General features: G+C 46.4%; 1 protein-coding gene across 2 annotated transcripts in view; it reads left to right on the top strand.

The window, feature by feature from the left end:
* Positions 1-25,610, top strand: part of LOC138575469 (phospholipid-transporting ATPase IK-like) — a 1,193,252-nt gene that overhangs the window by 711,926 nt on the left and 455,716 nt on the right. For both annotated transcript variants that reach the window (XM_069649486.1, XM_069649487.1), the window contains 2 exons: positions 17,364-17,425; positions 25,141-25,213. In XM_069649486.1, the coding sequence (XP_069505587.1) occupies positions 17,364-17,425; positions 25,141-25,213 (135 nt within the window). The remainder of the gene's footprint in view (positions 1-17,363; positions 17,426-25,140; positions 25,214-25,610) is intronic.

Raw genomic sequence — 25,610 nt, 5'->3', positions numbered from 1 at the left:
CTGAAGTGTGATGTTGGCAGGGGCAACGTCGTTTTGATGGACCTGGACCGACACTGTCCCGGCTGGGAGACTCAGAGCTGGGGTGGATAGAGCTGCAGCTGCCCCTGCAGCCTCCCCACCCTGCCTACTTGGGACAGCAGATGACATTGCTGCCCCAGATCCACGTGGCCTGGTGACACCAACTTGCACCGCCACACGTGGCTTAGACTTGCTGACTTGGAAGTCAGCCTGGGAGTCATCCTGTGCCGGTTCATGTGCCACAATGGGCTGGTCCAACAAGGGCTGAGCTGGGATGGTGTCAGCCACGTTTCCCTCAACCATGGGGGGGGAGAGCATGGGTGTCCCTGATTGGACCTCCACACATGGGGGTCTAGGGGCACCCTGCAAATCATGGTCACGTCCCCTAGCTTGGTCACCTCCCAACCATGGCACTGATGTTGTGCATATGGGAGTTGCAGTAAACAATTGTCCTGGGCAATTGGGGGTGAAAGGGGTAGGGTACTAGATGGAATTCGTACCCTAGTGCTCCAGCAAGGCTGTCTGTGACCCCTGGGGGAAGATGACGGGTCACACAAAGCACAGGCACCCCGAAAACAAAAAGTAACATGCACGCAACCCCTCGTAGACCACGTGCGTGGAAAAATGAACCTGCACTATGCTGTGGCACCCAGAAACACAAAAATAAGCGTACGTGTGTTAGACGCAGCCTACAATGACCTCTGAAGGGGTACGCGACACACGGGGCAAGCGCAGTTGGTAAATATGTACGTGACTCACCGTCTGCCTGGAAAAAGAACGTGAAAAAGACGCACGTGTGCGCGTTGGCAACACCCCCGCCAAAAGAAGAATTGTACATTGTCTGAGGAGACAGGATAAAAGAAGTAGTGAACGCTGTTTGAGAAAACAGTCCCAACAAAATAAATGAACGCTGTCAGAGGTAACAGGGATTACGAACTTGAAACGCTGTGAAGTAATCGCGTGTGAACCGACAAGAAGGACAGAATTCACCCACTTGCTCTCCACGAAAAGCACGTACAAGGAAATGGGGTCCTACATGTACCTTTTAAACCAGCCCACACGTACAACGTCACTTACGCGTGTACGTGCTAAGGCTCTTTCCTCCAATTACACAGCTGACACTCGGACGTGCAGTTCTTGGACGTGTACATATGCACCCGTGCTGAGGGAAACGTCCGCGCGTCACGTCACAGACGCGTAGGCCCTTTCCTCGGATTACACGCATTCACACGCGGATGTGCAGTTTTTTCACGCGCAATGAGCCACTATGCCCACGTCACGAGGGAAACGCCCACGCGCGTCACATCACAGACACGCTTACGCGCTAGGGGCCTTTGGTCCAATGAAACCGCGTACGTGTGCTGACGTGCTTACGCGCGAAGAGCCTTTCCTCGAATTACACGCTGACGTGCAAGATTTTCACGTGCCAAATCACTCCGTATCAAGCTGGCCACGCAACAACACACGGAAGACCACGCTCCTGCCCAGAAGGCCGAATTACTGCCCCCCAGAGCCCCAAGCACACTCCCACCTGCCATCTGCTGCCTGCCTGCCTGATGCCCACGTGCCCTGGTATTTGGTGCCTGCACATCAGCCAGGGTTCCAGTTGCTGTGCCCACCCCTGCTGTTACAGAAGACTCCCGACTGGGATAACATCGCTCCACAGCCCAGCCCCAGGACCCAGTTGCCCACCCACGCCTGCCTCGGGGGTCGCCATGTCGGGGCAAACACCATCTGAGACCACTGGCGACCCCCAGCCAGAGAGGCAGAGGGCCACCAGCTTCAGTGTGAAGGAAGTTGGTGTCCTGGTGGAGCATGTCCTGGGGCAGTATGATGCCCTCTTCGGAACATCACGCGCCAACAAGGAAGGACGGGAGAGGATCTGGGACAACGTAGTGGTTGCCATCAACTCGGAGGGGGTGGCAACCCGCGACATCAAGCACGTCAAGAAGCGCTGGGAGGACTTCAGGTCCAGGACCCTCCACAAGGCCCGGTGCCTCATGGAGGGGGGCCGTGTCAGCATGAGTGACATCCAGATGAGGGTCCTGGAACACGTATGCCCAGCGCTCCACACCCAGATCTTCGCAGGAAGGCCCGCCTGGAGTTGAGCGGTAAGTGGCCAAGCATTGTTGTGTGAGACAGGCCATGTTGCAGTGTGCTGGTAGTCTGATACTTGGCTGTCTGGGTGACATGGGCCATATATGGATGTGTGTGTGCAGGGACATCATGTTCATACATGTGAGACCAGTAATGTGCGAACCACATGGTAGGTGCATGAGTTCCAATGCAACATGGGGAGCTGTATGGCAAATGCACAGATGAAAGCATGCCAGTGCCTGTTCTTGCACATGGTGGGGGTGTGAGGGATGGGTGCTGCTGTCATGTACATGTATGGTCCACATGTTTGTGTGTCTGAGAAGTGTGTCTGTGACTTTGATATGCCATGGATTCATGACACATGTCTGTGATGATGTGTACATTCACTCATGCAGTGCGGTCACCGTTGTATGCACTGTGTCTATCCAATGTGTCTGTGGTGTAAAAGGTATGATGCATGACCCTCTGGTGATGTGTGTGCATGGGATCAGTGTGAGCCATGATGCATGTGAGTTTGAAGGCAACATTTTGATTAATAGAGGCCCTTGTACATGGGTGCTGATGTTGATTGCAGGCGCCGTGCCTGTTTATGCATGTGTGTTGCGTGCATTCACCCATGTGTTGTGGAGGGACAGGATGGAAGTGACGTTAGACACTGCAACTCATGTGTTATTGCTCCCTGTCTAGGCGAATATTGTACTGTACCCTGATGCTTGTGTTCTATGTCTCCCTCTACGCATCGTCAAGTGAAGAAGAGGGCGGAGACAGTGCTGTGGAGCCAAGCGACGGGGATGCCTCCATTGAGTGGCGACGCAAGGCCCAGCCACCCTCCCAGGACTTGCCATCATCCGGGAGCGAGGGGGCTGGTGCCGCGTCTGCCACTATGGCTGTGGGGGAAGGGCCGGGTGAGCCCCCACAGGGGCTTGCAATGGCAGAAGACTGTACAGAGACATCCAGGTTGTTGGTCTCCACAGAGGAGGAGGAGCCCGCTACTGAGCCTGGTCGGGGTAGTACGACTGGTGCAAGTGGTGCAGTCCAGGGCCAGGGTCAGGAGGCAGCACAGGTCACCGCGGAGGGACCTGTGCATGTCCCTGTCTTTGACCCTGTGACTGCGCCACCATGCAACAGCAGGGATGCCCCGACCCAGGCCCGTCCCCAGGTAGGGGAGAGTGCCATGTCATCTGCCTCTCCACTACCTGCGGATGAGGGGTCCAATGAACGTATGGGCTCCGTCCTGATTGGCGTCGCGTTGAGCACGCGTGACATTCGTGATGATGTGCATTCTTCCTGGGCGGAGAACGCATGCCATCACGAACAGCAGCGTCGCGACGTGGCACTGTTGGGAGGGGCCCTGGTTGGTGGGTTCCTACATGTGACGCGCACTCTGGCGGACCTCTCCTCCTCTGTGGAGACTATGCGCCAGTCGTTCTCCCTTCCGTCTTCTGGCCCAGATTCCACCAGTGCCCCCTGTGGACCTGGTCTGACTAAGACAGCCAGCTTGGTGGAGGTCCCATCCCTGCCACGGTCGGGAGTCGGCGGTCCAGCAGGGGTGGACACCACAACTGGAGACCAGCTGATGCAGGATGTGCAGACATCATCGGACAGGGCACATGGACAGCAGCAGCAGCAGGAGCAGGCTCTAGGTGGGAGCAATGATGGCTCGGGCCATCGACATCAGGGGGGCAAGCATCGGCCAGAGGGCAGGAGAACCCTGGAATGGATGTGTCTTCCGTGTGGCTGCGGTTGGGCCAGCGTATAGGTGCGGAGCGGCGGCGGGTGGAAGAGGCGCCGCTCACCATGGTCAGGGTGGAGTTCTCCATGCGTCAGGCATTGAGGCGGGCAGAGTGCCTCGAGGCGACTCGCAGGGAGTTGGAACAGGCCATGAGTGCCTCCCTGCGAGACCTCGGGGCCAGGATAGAGGCCCGCCCCCAGCAAATAGACATGGAGTTCGATGATGCCCTGGCCGAAAACATCACGAGTGAGCCGCAGGACTTGCCCGTCGCCATTGTAAATAGTTTATAGTGTTAGGTTTCCTTTTTTTTCTTTATTTTGGGGCTTTTGGACTATGCCCCACAGTTTTGTAAATAGTTTTTTTGTTAGGTAGGTTATTAGATAGGTTTCAATTGTTTCGTTGGGCTCATGGACCCTTGGAAATTTGATTGTACATAGTTGGACGTTGGATTGATTTTGATTTTGTACATGGATTAATGGATTTTTCTTTTGGATAATGGATTGTACATAGTTGGACAATGGATTATTTTGAACTTTTTCTTTTGATTTCACCATGGATCAGTGGATTTTTTTAACGTTTCCTTTGGATTTGTGTTGGTGGAGGGAGAGTTTGGCCTATTTTTCTTTTGGATTTCTTTGTATTGGTTATACTTTTCATTTACTCTTCTTTTGCACATGCTTTTCATTTCATGTTTGCTATTTTATTATGCTTTCATTTTATTGATTTATTTTTGTACATAATACATTTTTATATTTTAGTTCCATGTGTGGGATTTGCTCATTGGGTTAATGCATGTGAAAATGTGGGTTTACACAATCAATGCCAACGAGTGTGTGTGTGTGACGGACATGTGTTGATGTACATAGTTGACTTTTGGTTTGTGTCTTGAGATGGGCATGTCAGTGTGTGTTTGATTGGGAAATCATTGTATCTCAGAAATGGGGTGGCGTGCTGTGGTATTTTGGTGTAGAAGTGGGCCATGATTGGGCATCTTTATTTCATGTAGGGGGGACATGAGTGGGGGCCTGCTGGCAGGTGCCCCTCACTGATGGGGGGTGGGGCATGCAGGGGGTCATGTGTGGGGGCCTGCTGGCAGGTGCCCCTCACTGATGGGGGGTGGGGGTGCAGGAGGACATGTGTGGGACATGAGTGGGGGCCTGCTGGCAGGTGCCCCTCACTGATGGGGGGTCCAGGGGGACATGAGTGGGGGCCTACTGGCAGGTGCCCCTTACTGATGGGGGTGGGCATACAGGGGGACATGAGTTGGTGATCACTAGTGCAACGTGACACGTGGCCTGGCTGGGGGGCATGGCCATGGTGGACGGGCTGCCTGTGGGACATGTCCAGGGGTGCAGGGTAGTCCCCTGTGATGTGAGCTTCCTGCAGGGGCCGTGGAGGGGGTAGAGGGGACACCTGGGAGGACCCACACTGCCAATTCACGTGTAGGGCTCCCCGCGCACCACACTGGATACACGTAACCCGCTCTGATAGCAAATTTGCATGTGAAAGCTCCCGCACACCCCAGTAATACACGTACACCGCTTGCACAGAGCCAATCGCGTGTGAAAGTTCCAGCACACCCCAGTAACACACGTACCCCGCTCGCACAGTGCCAATCGCGTGTGAAAGTTCCCGCGCACCCCAGTAAGACACGTACCCCGCTCGCACAGGGCCAATCGCGTGAGAAAGTTCCCGCGCACCCCAGTAATACACGTACCCCGCTCGCACAGGGCCAATCGCGTGTGAAAGTTCCTGCGCACCCCAGTAACACACGTACCCCGCTCGCACAGGGCCAATCGCGTGGAAAACTCCCTGCGCACCCCACTAATACACGTACCCCACTCGCACAGGGCCAATCGCGTGTGAAAGTTCCCGCGCACCCCAGTAATACACATACCGCACTCGCACAGGGCCAATCGCGTGGGAAACTCCCCGTGCACCCCAGTAATACACGTACCCCGCTCGCACAGGGCCAATCATGTGTGAAAGTACCCGCACACCCCAGTAATACACGTACCCCGCTCGCACAAGGCCAATCGCGTGGGAAGCTCCCCGCGTACCCCAGTAATACATGTACCCTGCTCGCACAGGGCAAATCGTGTGTGAAGTTCCCACGCACCCCAGTAATACACGTACCCTGCTCGCACAGGGCCAATCGCGTGTGAAAGTTCCTGTGCACCCCAGTAATATACGTACCCCGCTCGCACAGGGCCAATCGCGTGTGAAAGTTCCCGCACACCCAGTGACACACGTACTCCGCTCGCACAGGGCCAATCGCGTGGGAAACTCCCCGCGCTGGGGTGTACATGTATTCGGGGGGTGCGCGGGGATTTTTACTAGAATTTTTGTGGTTCGGGGCCTGTGCGCCATGTACGGGATTTGTGCGCTGTGCATGGTGCATGGGGAGGTGTTGGGGCGTAACTGGCGCTGCTGCAGGGTCACTGCACAGCTCTGCGCCACGGCTGGCTTTGGATGCTAAAATCCATGAATATGCTGTGCGCGGAAATGGATTTTAGCGCACGTGGCTGGCGCAGAAAGTCGCACGCGAACACTGTGCGCCAGCCGCGTGCGCCACTTGTGCGCTGAATTCTATGAATTACCCTGTTAGTCATAAAGATGTTTAACAAGAGGTTACAGGATTTCAGCATGGCAACAACTAATACCTCATAAAGTGATGATTTAGGAGGGACCGGGATCAATCGATAACAAGAGATCCATTTCCACTCCAACCAATTCTTCAAAGAGATAAGACAAAGCTCAAATCTTAGGCAAGAGATCGGAACACAGTTTGGGGGACCCAGGGACTTCTTCCAGATTTTACTTTCAATTTTGTCCCAGTCCACCTGATAAACCAACAAATTACTTCCCATGCCAAATATAAGAACTGGTAACACTTTCCCCACATAGAATGTTATAAGTGCTAAAAGTGATAAATTACCTCATTGGATGGTTATCTAATTGCCAGACAAAAGGTTTAATCTTCCTTAGAGGTTGTTTAAAGATAATAATCTTTGATTTTTCAGGGTTAATTTTTAGTTCATTGACTTTGGCATACTCCATCAATACATTCAGTAACCGCTGTAATCCAACTTGTGTCTGATCAAAAATGACAATATCGTCTGCATACGCCAACCAATTGATCTTCCAATTACCATGTCTGGGAGCCGCCAAGCCAGAAGTCCCCAGCCAATCCACCAAGTCCGACAGGTAAAGAATAAACAGAAGTGGCGCTAACAGGCAACCCTGGCGGACACCCCTTTCTATACGAATAGCTTGGGATAGGGCCCCCAGTTTAGACAACCGCACTCTCAATGAGGAGCCTTCATGTAATTCCATTAAGATGGAAAGCAGCAAGTCCGGGGTCCCCCACAGCTTTAATTTTAGTCACAATCGTTTTCTATTGATGGAATCAAATGCTTGTGAGAGATTGACCCAGGCTCCGAACCTGTGGGGGCTCCTTTTCAGTAGAGTCAGAGCACAGGCAACCCAAGATTAGGGTGTTCAGGGAGGTAGATAACACCTTCCTAAAGCCAGTTTGCTGAATTGGAATGATTCCTCTGGCCTCTGCCCATTTCTCTGATTCCACCAGTATGAGGCCAGAAAAAAATCTTCCATCAGCATCTAGAATCGAAATAGGCCAATAATTGGAAGGGATTGATCTATCTCCCTTTTTGTAGATGGGAATCACAATAGATCTTCTCCATGAGTCGGGAGTAAGTCTTGTTAATAAGAAGATATTGTCAAACAAGATCTTTAGGACCTTTAACCATGATACTGGGTTCAGATTTAAAACTGCATTACTCAAGCCATTGGGCCCAGCAACCCTTGAGGAGGAAGACATTTTAATTAAATGATGATGTCCTCACTGTAGTAATTTAAGGACCATTCAATAGTTCGAGCTACCATGGGCACCTGAGAACCTTGTGAGCCATAAATGCCAGAGAAGTGATTAATCCCAGCAGACTCCTGGAGGACTGTTTCCTGCTGATCCAGATTAGTGCCCTTCAGTGGACCTACAATTGACCAGAAATGTCTAGAATTTTGGGCACATAGGGCATTTAACATCTCCTCCCCTTTTCTTTGATCTTTCATACATTTCTCAGAGCGTAACCAATTTCTTTGGGAGTTGTTTAATGTTTTTAATTCTGAAACTAGGAGTTCAGGATCCCCTATATTTTATTTTAAGAAGCGTCTTTGCCACCTAATGCATTTTTTTCTTTGATAAGTTTTAATATCAAAGGAATATTTATGGGACCTTTTGTTACTGGACTGTCCAATTACAGGGGGTGGTTCAACTCCCAAAGAAAGTCACAGAACATTAGGGGTTGACAGAACCTTCCCAATTGTGCAAAGGATCGATCATTGTGGGTTATCTGTAGTTGGCTTTTCAAAGTACGACCACCTCTCTCAAACTTAACCGCATGAGTATTTGCATTATTTACAGTCAAGGTTTCGAAGTAGACATACCCCTGAATCTTTTGTGGCAGCTTGTTAGTTGCTTATAAGATATTGTGATGATCGGAGTTACCCTCCGTAATCTGAAATTTAGAACAGGCATCAAAGAGGGATTTACTTAAAAAGACATAATCGATATTAGAGAATTTAGAGTCTCACTGCCAGGTATGTCTATTCAGAATATCACCCCTAATATTACCATTGAATATAATCAGCTCCGTGAATGTCATGAAATCACACCAGGCATGCCCATTAAAGTTTTTTTTTTTTTTTACAGGCAAGGCATCAATTTTCGTATCCACACATTGGGAATTGAGATCACCCATTACGATAATATGGTCGTCAGTAAATTGAACAGAGAAATCCACCAAAAGGCACGACAATAATCTTAAAAAATCAGCCAATTTGGAAGACATCGGATTCCAATACAGGTTAAAAAAGATCCAATTGGAAGTCGATTCCTCATCTCTTTTTTCCATCTGAACAACCAAAATACCATTAACCTCATTCGAGAGAGGGCTAGATGCATTTAAAACCACATTGCTACATAGAGCAATCAAACCACCCGTCGGTCGCCCCTTTATCCCCTTACTGACCTTTTGCTGATAGGAAGAAAGCCTGTCTGAGCATACAGTCTCCTGGAAAGCAATTAAATGGAAATTCTGGACAATGTACTGTTTTTGCCCTCTGCCAAGAAGGATCCTTTGCCTCTCTTATTCCATGATAGGCATTTAACCTCCTCTATTACTAGAGTTTCTGCTGGGGTACGCCTAATTTAGAGAAGAATTTGGTGATGATTTTAGAGACACACTCCCAAATTTTGGAGCCTACCAAATTTGAGTTTTCATAGTTCGGGTGTACATTGGTGAGCTGATTCCGAGACCCCTGAGCTGTCGTTGCTCTACCCATCTACGGAGCTATCATCAAAATAAGGAAACCTCTTGTTAACCAGTCTACTTTCGCCCCATCATTGTTTCAAATGGCAATTTGGAATTTATTTGTAGTTCGGCAATATTAATATCTGGATAATAAGGAAAGCTCAGTTGTTTGATTTCCACAGTCGAAATGAATCTCAAAGCTGGTATATTATTCATTTCCTTCAAGACTCTTGACTGGTTTACCGGCTGCAAGTCACTCAAAGTGTTTGATAGATTTGATAGAAAAACTGTAAGCCCTGGATGCTTTGACAAAGGGCCACTATTCACAAGTTACGAAGTAGCCCCTTCATTTGCCAAGAATATCTGGGACAGGGTTGCAAGGTGTTTCCCCCTTATTATAGTCTCCCCACCCTCTGCATTTGTCTTGGCTAGCAGAGTCGAGGGTGCCAATGTCTGGGGTAACTTCAATCCAGCCAGACCCCCAGTTTGAGGTATAAAATGCATCCCCTGGGACGAAAGAGAAGCTTTTCTAGACAACAAAGTTTAAGAAAAATGGGGGCAATTTTCAATTTTGCCACGCGTGGCTTTTCTTGTTTTTTCATTTTCAGAAAGATCTGGGCGATTTTTCTAGATGGATCCAAGTTATCTGTTTGACTTCCTCCTGTGTCCCTCTTTTTAAGAGGGAATGACCCACTAGACTCAAATTTTTGATCTTTTGTGGGTACCAATTTCTTTTGATTTTTCCTCCCAGATGGATTCACACCTTTAATTTGCTCCTTATTAGAAGGTGTTAAATTATTTCCTTTCAGGCCTTTGTTGGGATGGATCATTTTAGCACCGATATTTTTTTTGCTTCAAGGGATCTGTCATTTCTTGCACTGTTTCCTTCGAGGCATCAATCACAACTTTCTTTTCTTTTCCTTCGCTTCTTTGTTTTTCCATTAATTTTCTTGATCTTTTTTTTAAAAGTTTTATTATTAGACTTCATGGCCTGCGGATAATTCACTCTCCACTAGCTGAGCTAGCCGAACAAATTCTTCCATCATGGTTGCAGAAAGCGGCATATCATCTACCTCAGCATTTAGAATAGGCGAGACCAAACAAGGCTTACAGATAGAGCATCTCGACTGTGCATTCAAATTAATTGCTTCTTCCAATTGGTTGTTCCGAGTCTCCATTTCCTCTCCATTTCCCCTCAAAGGGCGGAAAGCTGATTGGTCAAAGAGTCCATTTTTCCCGGTTGGGATTGCAGCTGAGTGGACAGGAATATTAGCTTTATGGGTAAAGCTTCATTCACCACTGAGCTTCTGAGGTTGTAGACCTTAGCCATGCTTCTTTTTTTTACAGGGTATTTGGGAATCTATTGGGCACTCGTATAGAGGGTGAAGAGAGCACAAAAAGAAAAAAGAGGTCACTTCCCCGATTTCCCAACTTGCTCAGCAATCACCAAAGACCTGTGTATAAATAGAATGGAAATCCAGATTCCAGTTTTAAGTACCATCCTGTGGTCTAGTTCAGCTGAGGTAAATGATGCAGGACTACTAATAGATTCAAGATTACTAGGGACAGGATGTACTTCAACCAAGCCTACACTGCAACACCTTTAAAATAGTGTTAATCGTATCCTTTTTTTAAGGAGGGCGCAGATTGCGCTACATTATTGCCACGATCAGAGGATATTGCAGTCAAAGCAGAAGTCTTTCCAACAGCAGCCACTGTCTGCTTAATGCCGTTTCTCAGATTGTATACTTTCCTATTCGCCTTTCCGGGCATTTCACTCCCTTCAAAACAGGTACTTATAGTGCAAGGCTTCTCTGCAGGTTGTAATGTAATGCCAACTTTCGTTCTGATACAATCTCACACGTTGTACCACGAGACTAGGCTATGAGCTCGTAACAAAGCAATCAGGTAAAACAGGGAGCAATGTTAAGTACAGTTTTGCTGATTTTTAGTAACTTTGCAACCATTACACTTCTTTAAAACCAAAACCAGCCGAGTTAAGTTGGCAGCTAGGCCACTCACCACATCGTGGCCTCAAGGCACCAAGGCACACTCACTTCACACTGGCCTACACACACGCTGACATGCGTCGACCTGATTGAGTAGGCGGGCTCCAGGTAGTAATGCCGAACACTGAGCAGCCTGTGCAGATTATTGTGGTAGATAGCAGAGTAATGGGTACAAAAACCCTGGCAATGTATCCAAAGAAGTCAATTTCTTAACAATGAATAGAAGAGGCAACAGCTTTAACCAGCGGCCCGAGCACCAAGTCACACTCACTTCACACTCGCTGACACGAGTCCTATCTCATGCGGCATTAACATAATTCATGGAGTTTTTGAGGTGGCTCTTGGCATGTGATGAAAGAATTGAAGGTGCATTCAGGCTATTTCGGGCACAACATTGCACCATCTCCATGTAGCAGTGTTCTTGCAGAATATCATTGCAATCCTGTGAATGTGATATTGCATAGTATGTGAGGACGTAAATGCCATACAATTCCAGTCACTAGGAATTTGAGACGAGGCTGATGTATATGAAACCAGTGATCCTGGACTAGTTTCATTCTAGTAGGAGTGCCCCTATCATTTCATGACCTCTCCCATGGAAGACCAAGGAAACAGCTTGCTTACAAAATAGTTTGTCTTTTGTCTGCTTAGTAAGTATTAATGTTTCATTAATTGTAAGAAGTCACGTTGTTTTAACATATATGCTGTGCCACTTCCTGCAATGTTCGCAGGGTCAAAGGTCAAGATATCACGATGCATATCCACCGACCACTCGGTCGGTGGATATGCATCTGGTCGGTGGATTAGCCTCTGCATCACTGCTCGTAATTCCTGTGACCAAATATGTGCAAACTGGTGGCCCCTCCTTCTCAGTTCAAGCACCAACCATCTGGAATTCACCCCCATTAAACATCCACAACTTTGAACACCACCTTGTATTCAGGAAAACTCTGAAGATCTGGTTGTTCCCGGCCTTCCTTCCTGAGGCATACATTTACCCCTCCAACTCAAAACTTCTCCATCATCTATCGAAGTAATACACGCAGGCACTGTATCATGCCTTCCTTCTCCACCCTCCATAGGCACCTTCTTTGCCCCCAAGTTTATGTCAATCTTAGCAGACACTTGCCCTTTCATCTTTCCCCTCATCTCATCCACACTTTCACTGCCGAACTCATAGGTCTATTTGAAGCCCTCACAGACATTACTGAATTGCCAACACACCCACCAATGCTTCCTCCACCTCCGAACACACTGCACACCATACACACCGAACAATCACGACCTTCACTGTTCCGACATGTAGGACCTGGACCTGACCTTAAGCCTCTTCTCACATCAACTCACCTTCACATCTACATACAAGAAAGACCTAGAGCCCTCACATGATCCACCCGACCAAGCTGACTGAGGTTGAATCGTGAGCCAGCATCGCCCTATTAATCTTTCCAAAGAAAGATCCCTCTTACAGTAATCTCCTTCTCTGCACAACCATGACCTGATGAGATCTCTGTAACCTTCCCTTGACTCCTATGCCAGGATCCTGGCAATTTCCAAGAAACCACCTTTGACATCGCTCCCCTCTACAACTTCTGAGTCTTCCCGTAAACTCCAGACCTCATTTGTTCACATAGCTACAAGGGAAGTATACAACCACTCAGATCTGCAGGTAAGAGTCATTGCTTTGCACACTTATACACCTATAATTCCATGATCTGCCCTATGAGCTCCCTTCTTTGTATATCAACAGCCATATGGCGGCCGTGTGGGTGGCTCAAAGTGAGTAAATCCAGACCCATTTTTTTTGCACTTACCAGGCACACCCTGGCCCTCATTAGGACCCTGGCGTTAAGGGTTTAACGGCGCCGTAAAAGGTGTCAGTGCCGTTAAACCCTTAACGCCTTACTATGAGGTCCCTTTGCGGGACCCAACCTGGTCTAGACCAGCCGTTAAAGTAGGGGCCCGCAAAGGGACTCTCGAGGTAAGTACGGTACTGCAATTTGCGGTACCGTACTTACCGCCTTCCCCATTCCCATTATGCCCTATGGGGCAAAAATGGGAATGGGGAAGGGCCATGGTGGCATGGGGAATTACCGCCCCGCCAACCTTGGAATGGGGTGGTAATGAGGGCCCCTGTCTGTTACCTTAAAACTAGCACTTGCCACTGGCTGGCTGCACTGTCACTGTTTTTTGCGTCTTACTATTTTTACATTTTTTATGTATTATTTATTTATTTTTATTCCTTTGCTCCGCACTTTTCACTTATCTCCCCTCCCATGTTCTTTCCCCTTTCCCTCTCCCATGCACTTGCGTGTTCTCAATGTCACTGGGACTAGAAAGATTGTTGTTTTGTTCTCCCTTGTTCCCTTACCTCGTGGAGGTGTGAAACACTTGTGTAGGAGCGTGATACAAAAATTATATCAATATCACAGGTGCTTTAGCGCTGCTTACATATCTCTCCTACTATCTCTTCTTCCTGTGCTCCATCCCATAGAATACAGATGAGTCAAATTCGGTCCAGCTGCACACAGAGTTTTTCCTTCAGTCCGTCGTTCTTTGTCATGACTTCTAGAGCCTCCTCTCTATCCTCCCTCTTATCCCAGCTATAAACAACGATTGGCTACTCTTTACAACTGTTGCATGCTGCTTCCTACTCCTCTTCTAGCCTCTACCACAGCACTTCAGCGCCATGAATTAGAGCAGGAGGCACTATACAAATGCAAAGTAACATAACATAAAATATACTTTAATGCCCTTTTGGGTGTGAGTATTTGATGCCACTGCAGTTACCCCTGGCGTTTTAGTGGATTGACATCAATGCATTTCAAAACGGCCAAACAGCAAGGCTTGCTACATGCGCACAACGACACGTTCAAATCGAAAGAGGCGGGAAAACATGTCAAAAGTGTCCATGAGTAATTTTCTTTAGAGAAGCTCTAACGACAGAATGATCACAGACTATGTAGAAAAAGCAATGGATTAAACACAAATTTGCAAGTTACACCCATCTACTTTGCAGACAAAATTGGAAAAACGTGAATCAGGGCGATTCTTTCTGCTATTTCTGATGCGGTCGGGCCTGCACTCAGAATGTATTTGGGATCATATATTTCTATTGTGGGTATACATTTTGTGAAATGTGGCCCACATACATTTCCTAGCGCAAGTCTAAGAAGCGCTAGAAGTATTACTAGTGTGGACAGGATTCGCCCTAGAAATCGCCTGCGGTAGAACATTTTAACCCCTTGCATGGGGGGGGGGGGCAGACGGCGTTTTGCGTTTTTGCTGACATAAAAACAAATTTAATAAAATGTAGAAGAAAACATTTCTGATGCAAAGCCCTTCCGTGCTAGGAATATTTTGTTTTCGATTCCAGCAGAGTTGGACATTGCAACAGACATATACGGCGCTAGATTTCACTCACATGCAAGAGCTCGGATTGGAAGTTATTTTTTAACAAAAATCTACTATAGGATATTTCAAAGCACCAAGACTGTCCATGCTGTACATAGATTTGTGTAACTTTCAGAGCAGTTACTTGCACTGGAAACCAGACCTATTGCCATACAATTTCAAGTGTGAACTTCTCTTGTGATCAAATTTGTCATTTCTGCTTCTTTTCGCGCGACACCTAAAAACCCTAAACTATGTTTCTATTTATTTCCACCACATACTGGTCTTGAACTGTAAATAGTACATTCTAGTGCAAGGCTCGCCCATGTTAGAACCAGTAAACAGACATTTCCAGCGGAGGGTATCATTTACCCTCCTGCAGGAACCGAATCAGCCCCCTTTCTCCCCCACAGAGCACTGCAGTATATTTTAGGCACATTGGTGTCCTCAATGATTAGTCACAATGGTTCATCGACCACCCCTCCCCCCACTAATCTGGATGATTTGTAATTTAAACAAATACTTTGGCGCAGCACTAGTGAATGTGAGAGGATGACTTTCGGAATGGTGCAAGGATCATGCTGTTGCCTGCTTCATTGGCAGGAGTGAACGCCTGAATTGCCCACTCGCATGATGGTTCTTGGGGCAAACAAAGTTATTGAGGAAGGGTGATGGAGCAATGTTTTTCAGCGAGCCAATTGTTATTGTTACAGAAAGACATACACTTTGTTAGAGCTCTCTGGACAGCTTGGCTTGCAAGTCAGGTGGTATTGGAGACATCAGATGCTTGCAGATGCAGAGCAGCTCTTATTTATCATGGTCTCTTGACAGTTGGCAGTTGTTTTATCCTTCATTTCAGTTCACGGCACTATGTTTAATTTGGTGAAGACATTCTGTGATCCGTACGGTTGGGGTTGTAGGTGTTAGCAGAGTGTAAAGGGAGGTTGACAGATGGCATTGTGGGTGTTGACGTGGCGGTGGCTGGTCATCCATTTCCTTGAGAGCAGGTTTTGTGCTTCAGAATCAGTGAAAGAGGTTGTTGCTGCGAACAAGCAACTCAACTAGCTGGTGAACCCTTAGGTGTACAGGTCCTCTAAAGTTCTTTGTCTATAGGTATTGGGCAAGGGTGGGGTGAGGGGAGCGGGGTGAATCTGTCCATATCTTAAGGTCTTGCTAGAAGAAGGTGTGCTTGGCCAATATCTTGCCAGGAGAGCACAGTGATATCCTATGTGGGGCCATATATTAGTGCACATGCACATTAGTTGATTTGCCTTGGGAATGATTTTGAAATGTTGACATCACCTGTTACCTGTCATGTCCTCTTAACTCCCTGTACATGATTTTTTATCAGAGAATACCCCCACCCTGCCTCATTTATTTTCTTCATCATAATGTAGCTTGGTGGGACAGGCCTGAAGCTGTTGGAATGAAAGTGCCATTTAATCATATTTTGATGTGTCTGATCAGATTTTGGATGCATTTTGTATGACTGATCTGGAATTGAGAGTGAGGCGACAAGTGAGTGTGTGTGGACATTGTTTTGGGACAATGTATTGGGCCTTTGGAGTTGCAGCGCTGAATGACATGGAGTAGTGGATGTCATTAAATCAAGCTATTTTGCAAGGCCCAGATTTGCACCACGTGTCGAGGGAGATGGACCTAAGAAAATATTGAGCACACTTAGGATCTAGTCTTGTAATGTGTTTTACCAGGTGTAATTCATTTTGCTAATTCAAAATATACCATAAAATCAAACAGTCACACGTAAACCTTGGCAGAACAATTCTACTTTAATGTGGTAGATAATGAAATTGAGGAACAAATGCACTTCATCGATCTGGAAAAATTAAAATTATGCATTCCCTGAGATGACAGTCATGACTTTGGAAATGTCCACAATCAGAAAGCACTCTTCCAAATGCTGTTGCTTGTCCCCATACTGCATGGTGCTACATACCATTTGATGAGGCCTATGCAACGTTTCTGTTTCATTTGAACAATGTACATACCAAGAGATTGCTTTTACCCTGAATCTGGGTGGCGGGTAGATGGCCACCGGGGAGTGGTATGGTGTGCATATGGCCATACAATTTAAATGGGGTGGATCTCACACAAACAATTGAGTTTCCCAAAGGTGAGCAAGATCAGCCTTTGACACACAAGTCCGGGGCTTGTTTTTACTATGGCTACCCCAGGCAGGACTCCCACCTCTGCAACTCACAGCATGTGGCAAGGAGGTACTTCTTGCTCCCAACTGGCCTGCGGAATCTGCGAAACGCACAAGAGAGGGAGTCACTCATCAATGTGCAAGAGAGGGAGTCACTCATCTTTTGACAACACTCAGTGAACCTACAGTACCACTGTAAAGGGATGGGGTAGTATCTAAATTGTCAGATACTCCTAAAAGATCTTGCAAGCAGCATTATCCTGATCTCCACGCTTCCCTTGATATGCCCACACGGAGGTGTGAGGACACGTCACAAGGACAGAGGCTAAAGGGAAGGCAAGATTGCTGAAATGCTGCACAGTTCTTCTCCAGAGTCCAAAGGTGCTTATAGTTGGACAAAGCTTGTGGAAGGAGCTCACATCCCATTTCGCGATCAGATTTTGTCATATACACATATACGCACATTTATGTTCTTTGCAAAGCACACACGCACACACACCTAGGCTTCTTGGCTCTCCGCTGCATTAGTACTCAGTGAACACAAAGTGTTGTGCCTGTCTTGGTCTCTTGGTCAGAAAACAGCAAAGTGATTTCTGTCTTTCCTTTTTTTGCAGGCACGTCATAAAAGTGATTCCATGATTAACAGCCGGCCCTGTGACATCCTGGAAGAGAAAAGGTATATGTTGTATCCAGGCCTAGATCTCCATTGGGGATCAACCAGATACATATTCATGCATTCCCTGCCTGAGTGAGCTTTTGGTCATGATCCCTTTGAATCCATAGATCCCAAGTTGGTTCCACCCAGTGGCATAAAACAAGAGTGCGGCATGAGGGACAGATTACCACAGGGCCCACCCTCCTTACCACAGGACCCAAGCTGCCATCTAGTACACGGGCTGGCTCTGTCCTGAGCTGCTCCCGATAGCTGATGATTTTGCATGACTGCCTGTTTGCCGCAAAAAACATATGTAGCCTTTTTTGTGGAACTGTAGTTTTTATGCATGGTATGCATGATTAAAAGGTGCGTGGCAATGTCCAACAATACAAGCAGATGACTTTATCACACAGGCTCTTGTGAGGTGTGTCCAACTCCTGAAAGTATTATAAACCATAAGGCAGGACGTCAAGTTGTCGTATGTTCTTTGAAATTATCGACCATTCCTTGCTCTAGCACAACATCATACTGCATTCTGGTACTTGTAAGCCTATTGCACTCTGCACTAGACACACATTGACATTCACTAACAATGTCAGGATTTCGAGAACATGTTTTGAGACTTCTTTCAGCATATTTTTATGAAACAGGACTGTGAGGGAATTCAGTGGGCAGTGGTTTGTCTGCATTACAACCTATAGAATGTTCATAATCAGTCACATAGGATATTTTGCGTGCAGATTAGGGTTGTATGGGCTCAGTCACAGATATGAGGAGCCACAGGGATCGTGTGGAATCTGCATGCATGTGTTAACATTCTAGCAGGGCCTTTCTGCCTTTTTATACTCAAGCAGTCGGTAAGACATGTGAGTGCCCGTTCATCAGGCACTAGTAACAGCTGGTAAATAAATTGCAATGACGATAGCGATTAAAACCTTAGAATTCAGCCTGGTCCGTGGACACATGCAAAATATAACATTCCAATAGAATGCAATATCTCCCTTGGCCCTAGTGTAAAAGGTCTGGCCAGCCATGTTGAGAAATTCTGGCTACGCCACAGGTTCGAGAACCCTTGCCTGAGAGAAACATGATATGTGCCTGAGAGCTTTGAGATGAGCCTCCCCCCTGAGTATCTAGCAGCTGCGGGATCAGACACGCAGTGGGCACCACCATATCAGGGCTGGTGAAGGGATTGGTTCTTTGTAGGGGAAATGCACCCTCTCCAGTGCCCGAAGCTTAGATTCTATGTTGATAGGGCCAAACTAGCACTCCCTCAGGCCCATCTGTGCCCCCTAGGCACCTGACTGGAATTGGCTTCCTGTGCAAATTACCCTGCATCCTGTCTTACAGGAAACAGAAAGAAAAAATGATGCTGAAACATGTTGTGGCACAGTAAATGATGGCAGTGGCATCCTTTTGGGAACACAAGCAATTGTAACTTTGACTCTTACTATATGCCCCCCTTTAGGGCCCTCATCCCTGCCTTGTGTCTGCTTCTATCAGATTATGAAGATATGTATTAGACCTGCACTTACTGTACATTTTATTTTCTTTAAGTTATTTAATCTGGGTTAAAGGCTGTGTGATTTTACTTCCTGTTAACTAATCGAGGTCACACGTCAGGTGACGTCACTTCTAGTGATGCCATTGAGGGGAGAGGGTCTGAAAGGTGTGTGGTGTCATTTTCCCCACACCTATGAATTTGAATAAAATGTGCCACTGGAAATGGACCAAAGCACCCCCCACTATACATTGCATCGCAAGTCACCGGGGCTCAAATGCGTCCTCATCCCGCTGACACTTGCAAGGATGTATGCCACCGAAAGTGACCGGCCATTTTAAATTCTCCTCTCCTTTATAATGCACGCAGATTTGATGTTGTAGGGACTCTGGTGCCCCACTGTAGAGCTGCATTTTTGTAGCCACTGCCCTTCTCATCACATTATGCCATTTTGCAGTGAGTAGGTATGGGGGGGGCTGGCTGCACAAAAGCATGCATTCTTGAAGTTAATCATATTTGTTGGCAATTTTGGTATCTGATTTTCAGCTTCCACCTTCTGTTATGAAACGTGTCTTGGGCGTCAAGTGGCAAGGGCTGATGCAGTCTGTGGTCAGTGGCTAGCTCAGTTTGTCTTTCACATTGCGCAGCACTGAAGCGCTATATCACCGCAAGAATCTATCGCGAGGCGTGCATTAACACATCATGCTTATTGCTCAGCCGCCTGTTGTCAAGGTTGGACACGTATCAGCGGAAAACACATTCGCTGCTCAACATGTTACTACCTTAGTACGTCTAAGGTTCTTCAGCTGTCCACATATTATTAATGCAATGTCAGCACTGTCTCTTCTAGTTTCTCCGATATGTTTTTTTCCCCTTCCGAACAGGCTCTCTTTCTATTTCTAATTGGTCTTACCTTATGGGTCTTTCCTCCTCTTCTTGCGTGTTCTTTCATGTCGGAGGTCTCTCCCACCTAACTAGTCTTTCATTGTTCTTTGCTCCTCTTCCATCTTGTTCTTACATGTTGGGGCTCTCCCTCCTCCTAACTAGTCTTTCCTTGTTCTTTACTTCTCTTACTGCTTGTTTTTCATGTCTGCTCTCTCTTTCATCCTAATTAGTCTTTCATTGCAAGTCTTTCCTTCTCTTGCTGCTTCTTCTTTCATGTTGGGACTCTCTCCTTCTTCCTAATGAGTTATTCATTGCAGGTCTTTCCTTCTCTTGCCCCTTCTTCTTAAATGTTGGGACTCTCCTTCTTCCTAATGAGTCTTTCATTGCAGGTCTGTTCTTCTCTTGCTGCTTCTTCTTTCATGTGGGAACTCTCCCCTTCTTCCTAATGAGTCTTTCATTGCAGGTCTGTTCTTCTCTTGCTGCTTCTTCTTTCATGTTGGGACTCTCCCCTTCTTCCTAATGAGTCTTTCATTGCAGGTCTGTTCTTCTCTTGCTGCTTCTTCTTTCATGTGGGAACTCTCCCCTTCTTCCTAATTAGTCTTTCATTGCAAGTCTTTCCTTCTCTTGCTGCTTCTTCTTTCATGTTGGGACTCTCTCCTTCTTCCTAATGAGTTATTCATTGCAGGTCTTTCCTTCTCTTGCCCCTTCTTCTTAAATGTTGGGACTCTCCTTCTTCCTAATGAGTCTTTCATTGCAGGTCTGTTCTTCTCTTGCTGCTTCTTCTTTCATGTTGGGACTCTCCTTCTTCCTAATGAGTCTTTCATTGCAGGTCTGTTCTTCTCTTGCTGCTTCTTCTTTCATGTTGGGACTCTCCTTCTTCCTAATGAGTCTTTCATTGCAGGTCTGTTCTTCTCTTGCTGCTTCTTCTTTCATGTTGGGACTCTCCTTCTTCCTAATGAGTCTTTCATTGCAGGTCTGTTCTTCTCTTGCTGCTTCTTCTTTCATGTGGGAACTCTCCCCTTCTTCCTAATGAGTCTTTTATTACAGGCCTTTTCTTCTCTTGCTGCTTCTTCTTTCATGTTGGGACTCTCCTTCTTCCTAATGAGTCTTTCATTGCAGGTCTGTTCTTCTCTTGCTGCTTCTTCTTTCATGTTGGGACTCTCTCCTTCTTCCTAATGAGTCTTTTATTACAGGCCTTTTCTTCTCTTGCTGCTTCTTCTTTCATGATGGGGCTCGTCTCCTCTTTCTAAGTAGCCTATCAGTATGGGTGTTTCCCTCTCTTCAGGCTTGTTCTTTAATGTCAGGGATCTCTTCCTCAGTTAATTCTCTCATGTTGGCCAGTTGAACATTTCTACAAGCGGAGCACAGCACATCAATCTTTGGATCTGCAGGTGTACTTTTTTTTTAGTATTTCTTTACTAGATTCCTGGGGCGTCTAATGATGCACTCTGTTGGATAGCTATGGGGTAGAAATTGAGTGATGGTTAATGCATGTGAGCTGGCTCACCTCTGTTTACAATGGGGCATGTGGCACCTGGGAATGGTATTGTACATCCCAGTCTCTGTGATTTTATGTAGGCTGGGGTGTGGAGATTAATTAAGGTATTGTTGCGTGTGACATTGATAAGCAATACTGGGAATCAGCAGTGAGAATGTTTTTGTTGTTGTTGGAATGGGGGGGCGGGTTGGGGGGTTATCAGTTGGCGACTGCCAGCAACAAATAAAAAAGTTGTTTTTTGGGCTTGGAAGGAGATCATTTTGGTCTGGTGTGTTGTTGGAATGGGTATTCCAGTGGTCATTTATTTTTTAATACTTGCCATTCCAGTGGATATTTTGTTGCAGAGTTGGGGATTAGCAGCTCGAACTGGGAACAATGTGTCACAAGCTGGATGGTGTAAAAAACTGGGGTTTGGGTGGATTTCTTTTCATGTCATTGTATTGAATGTATGTAGTGCTTTTCTGAAATCACTGTACAAAAGCATGCACAGGGAAATAGGTATAAACATATGCAGATTAGGTGAGATGCACGTAACTAAAAGGTCGAACTAGGAAACTAATGGACCAGAAAATAATCCTTAAAAAAGTCCATGAGATCTTGGGTCACCCGAAACATCAAGACACTTTCTATAAACATTATAGCAGGGAAACATATTTCTGAGACTGAAAAAAAGGGGGCAAAAAATAAAGTGAAGAGTCAAAGGTTACTCAAGGATGCAGGCTATGTTAGAATGAGGAAGAGGGGTAGAGGAATTGACTAAAGACAGGGGTTCACAGGAATAGGGAGGTAAAGCAGGAAGTTAGATCCTTTCAGCGTGATTCAAATAGAAGTATAGGGATCAGAGTGAGCAAGAACACATTAAATGAGGAAAAGCAGATGAGCAGTCTGAAAGCGGACTGCGTAATTGAGTAGAGAGGGCCGAGGAAGAAACTTACAATCTGGAAGTCAATCATCTAGAAATGACAGAGCAGTCCACAGGGGGACATAATAGACTCCAGTAGAGCAGTGCAGATGGACAACAAAACAGAAGAGGTTCTGGACCAGTGCCCTTGAGAAGCACCATATTAAAGGGAAGAAGTGAGGATGATTGAACAGCCCAAGTGGCAGAATAGGCGCCATTTAGGAGATGAGTAGTAAACCAAGAGAGTGTGTAATCCAAAGGGCAGAGAAAGGTATAGCACAATCACCATCTCAACCCATCATAATAGGTCAAGTGGTATAAGAAGGGAGACAGGCATGCAGTGGTTAGACAATTACTCAAAAAGTAAAGAGTAGGTTCAGGTGAGGGGAAGGAATGAAAAGCAAACTGAAGAGGTTACAGAAGAGAGTCTGAAAACAAAATAACATTTGTATTTTTGTATTTATTTTATTTATATAGCGCCCCAGGCCCAAGGGCATCCGGGCACATCCTTAGTTACAGGCATAGTACAGAGCAGTGTAGTGAATACAGACAATGCATTTGAACATAATATACAGGTTATAAAGGATATATACAAATTTACAAAAACAGGTTTTAACAGTAAGCCGTTAACGCTATTGTTATGACTCTGGGGGCCATAGGAGCAGAGTCAAGGCAAGTCTTGGGCAAACAACCAGGCTTTTTACTTTGCGCTTGAAAGCGGGGAAGGAGGATTCAGCTCTAAGAGGATTAGGTAGTGAGTTCCATAATTTCGCTGCTAGGACTGGGAAGCTGCGTCCACCAGATCTCTTATGGTTGAAGCGCGGGATAGCAAGGCAGTTGGTTTGGGCACTTCTGAGTGGTCTTGCAGTGGTATGTAGTGTAAATCTGCTGGCTAGGTAGCTAGGCTCATGGTTGGCAAGGCTTTTGTGTGTGAGCCCAAGTGCTTTAAGAGAGACTCTTTGGGAGACTGAGAGCCAGCGAAGACACTGTCTAGAGTCAGAGATATGGAGGTTCCTGGGGATTTTTAGAGCCGCTCTGATGGCATTATTTTGGATGATTTGTAACTTTTTAATATTACATTGGTTGGTACCCAGATAGAGGGCGTTGCAATATTCCATTTTCGATAGGACCGAGGTCCTGGCTAGAGTAGTGCAGTTGGCTGGTGATAGGAAGGGGAGGCATGCTGTGATAAGCTTGCAGGTGTATGATGCAGCCAATGAGACTGCATTAGTTTGCCTAGCTAATGAGAGAGTGGAGTTGATGTAGATTCCAGGCGTTTTTGTATCCTTAGCCACTTTAATGGTGTTACCATCAATGGTGAAAGATTTGAACGATGAGTCTAGTTTACTGAGTCTTTGGTGGGAGCCAAGGATGAGAAGCTCAGTCTTTTCATCATTCAAACACAATTCATGCTGGCCCATCCAGGTCTGGATGACTTGATAAATGGCGTTGATGGCTAGAGTATCTGTTTTGTGGTCACCTGTGATATGGATGATTATCTGGGTGTTAGGCAGAATCCTATACAGTTCACTTAGGGAGCACTACAGAATATTATGACTACAGGTATATGCAATAAATTCCCTTTGGTCCACACAGATTTAGTTGGTAGCTGTGGCTGAGCAGTCAGACTTATCTCAAGAGGGAGATGAGCAGTATTCAGGGTTTACACAATAGGACTACAATGCTATGGAACAAGGAAACTCTGACCAAAGCTTTGTATCAAAAAGAATATATATTTTTATTTTACACACCCTTAAGTTCAACACACAAAATACTATTATCAAAGCAAGTTAAAACAGTCAAGAAAAGTATACACAACTCCCTATTTAAATTGTAGACAAGTTTGAGCAAGAGTGAAAACTGAGCAAAACGGCACAGTGTAAACCAAGCAGAAATGGCACTCTAACAATTTCTCAAAAGGGAGGGAAATGACAAGTTACATAGCTTTAGACTCTAACACCTCAGCAACACTTCCCAAGTAGATTGTGAACAAGTTAGGCAAGGAAGTACTTCAGCAAAATGGCACTTCACAATATTAAAAAGGGGGAAGAAAAAGGTGGTTATAAGAGTTAGGTGCACCAACACATTTCTAGGTGAGAAGCAATCTAGAGAAGGCAGTGACCACTTCTAAGCCAGGTGCTCCAAAAGCCTGGAGAGATAGAAAAATAGACAATAGTAGATCATGGGTCGCAAAGTTAGGGTGGTAATATGATGTGTCCATAAATGGTACAATCGAGGCGTGCTTCAATGTGTACACAAATAAATCAGCTGGAAGAAGTAGGTCTAAAGATGCAGCAAGGTGAGTCAGTAAGCATCCATAGATGGATTTAATGGGAGCGGAGGCTGTTGCATCAGTTTAGGAGGAGGTGGGGTTTGGACCACTGGAGGCAGAGGGAGACCAGTTTTGTAAATAGCAGCAGAAGATGTGTGGAGCTGTGCCATCCCGGCAGAGAAATACGAAAGTCCCAATCCTCTGTCGTGGTGTCATATTAAGAGAAGACAGCTTTTTAAAAGATATATAAATATACCTGCTAATGGCTTCCTATGAAAGCCAAGCAAAACACCTCTTCGGCCACCTTTTTTGAAAAAGCTTGAGTCTTCCTCTAGGTCACGGCTTGGAGTTCCGGCTGCCTGGCATTTTCTCTTCTTCCCTGGCATTGGTGTCACTGGTTTGTTGGTTTCAGGATGTCCTTCACTATACACCAGAGCAAGTGGGGTACAATCTACAGGCTACCACAAGCCTCCAGGAATGTCTCCGATGTCCCTTGGGAGGGAAGTCTTCCATAGGGCCATGGATTCTCAACCTTATCTTTGGTTCACTTCTTCACAAAAGGCTGACTGCTGAGCTGATCGAATGCTTCTCCGCCAAACCGCCGGCATGTGTAGTGCCGGTGTCATGCAACACTGTCTAGGAGCCCTATTCATTTACTCATGCATTTCTTCTTTTCAAGCTTCTCCAAGAAGAAATGGAGGGATATCCATGTTGGGGACATCGTACGTCTGAAGAATGATGACTTTGTGCCTGTAAGTAAGACAGGTGTGTGTGGTTCCCCTAGGCTCCCCACACCATCATAGGAACCTGTGAAATTGTAACCTCATCTTCTGCATCACAGCCCGACCATTTGAAGCCAAAATTAAAGTCGCATGTAGAAGAAACTCATTTGCAATGCCAGTCTGCTGCTTTAGGATAGCTCAATTACCTCTGTCTTCATTCACTTCATGTCAAGTTAGTTGCCTGTATTTGACATCATTAGGCAGCTTCCATGCTTTGCTGCTTTAAATAGCGCTATTACCGCTGACTACATTCACTTCACGTCACATGATGTTATTAGCTGCATCATGGCTTTCATCATTAGTCAGATTCGATGCGTTGCTGCTGTAGGGTAACTCAATTACCCCCATCTTCATTAACTTCACGCCA

Source organism: Ambystoma mexicanum, chromosome 1p (assembly GCF_040938575.1).
Source record: "Ambystoma mexicanum isolate Mex_15411 chromosome 1p, UKY_AmexF1_1, whole genome shotgun sequence".
In the NCBI taxonomy this organism is placed as follows: domain Eukaryota; kingdom Metazoa; phylum Chordata; class Amphibia; order Caudata; family Ambystomatidae; genus Ambystoma; species Ambystoma mexicanum.
This window is presented reverse-complemented; position numbering and strand designations above follow the sequence as displayed.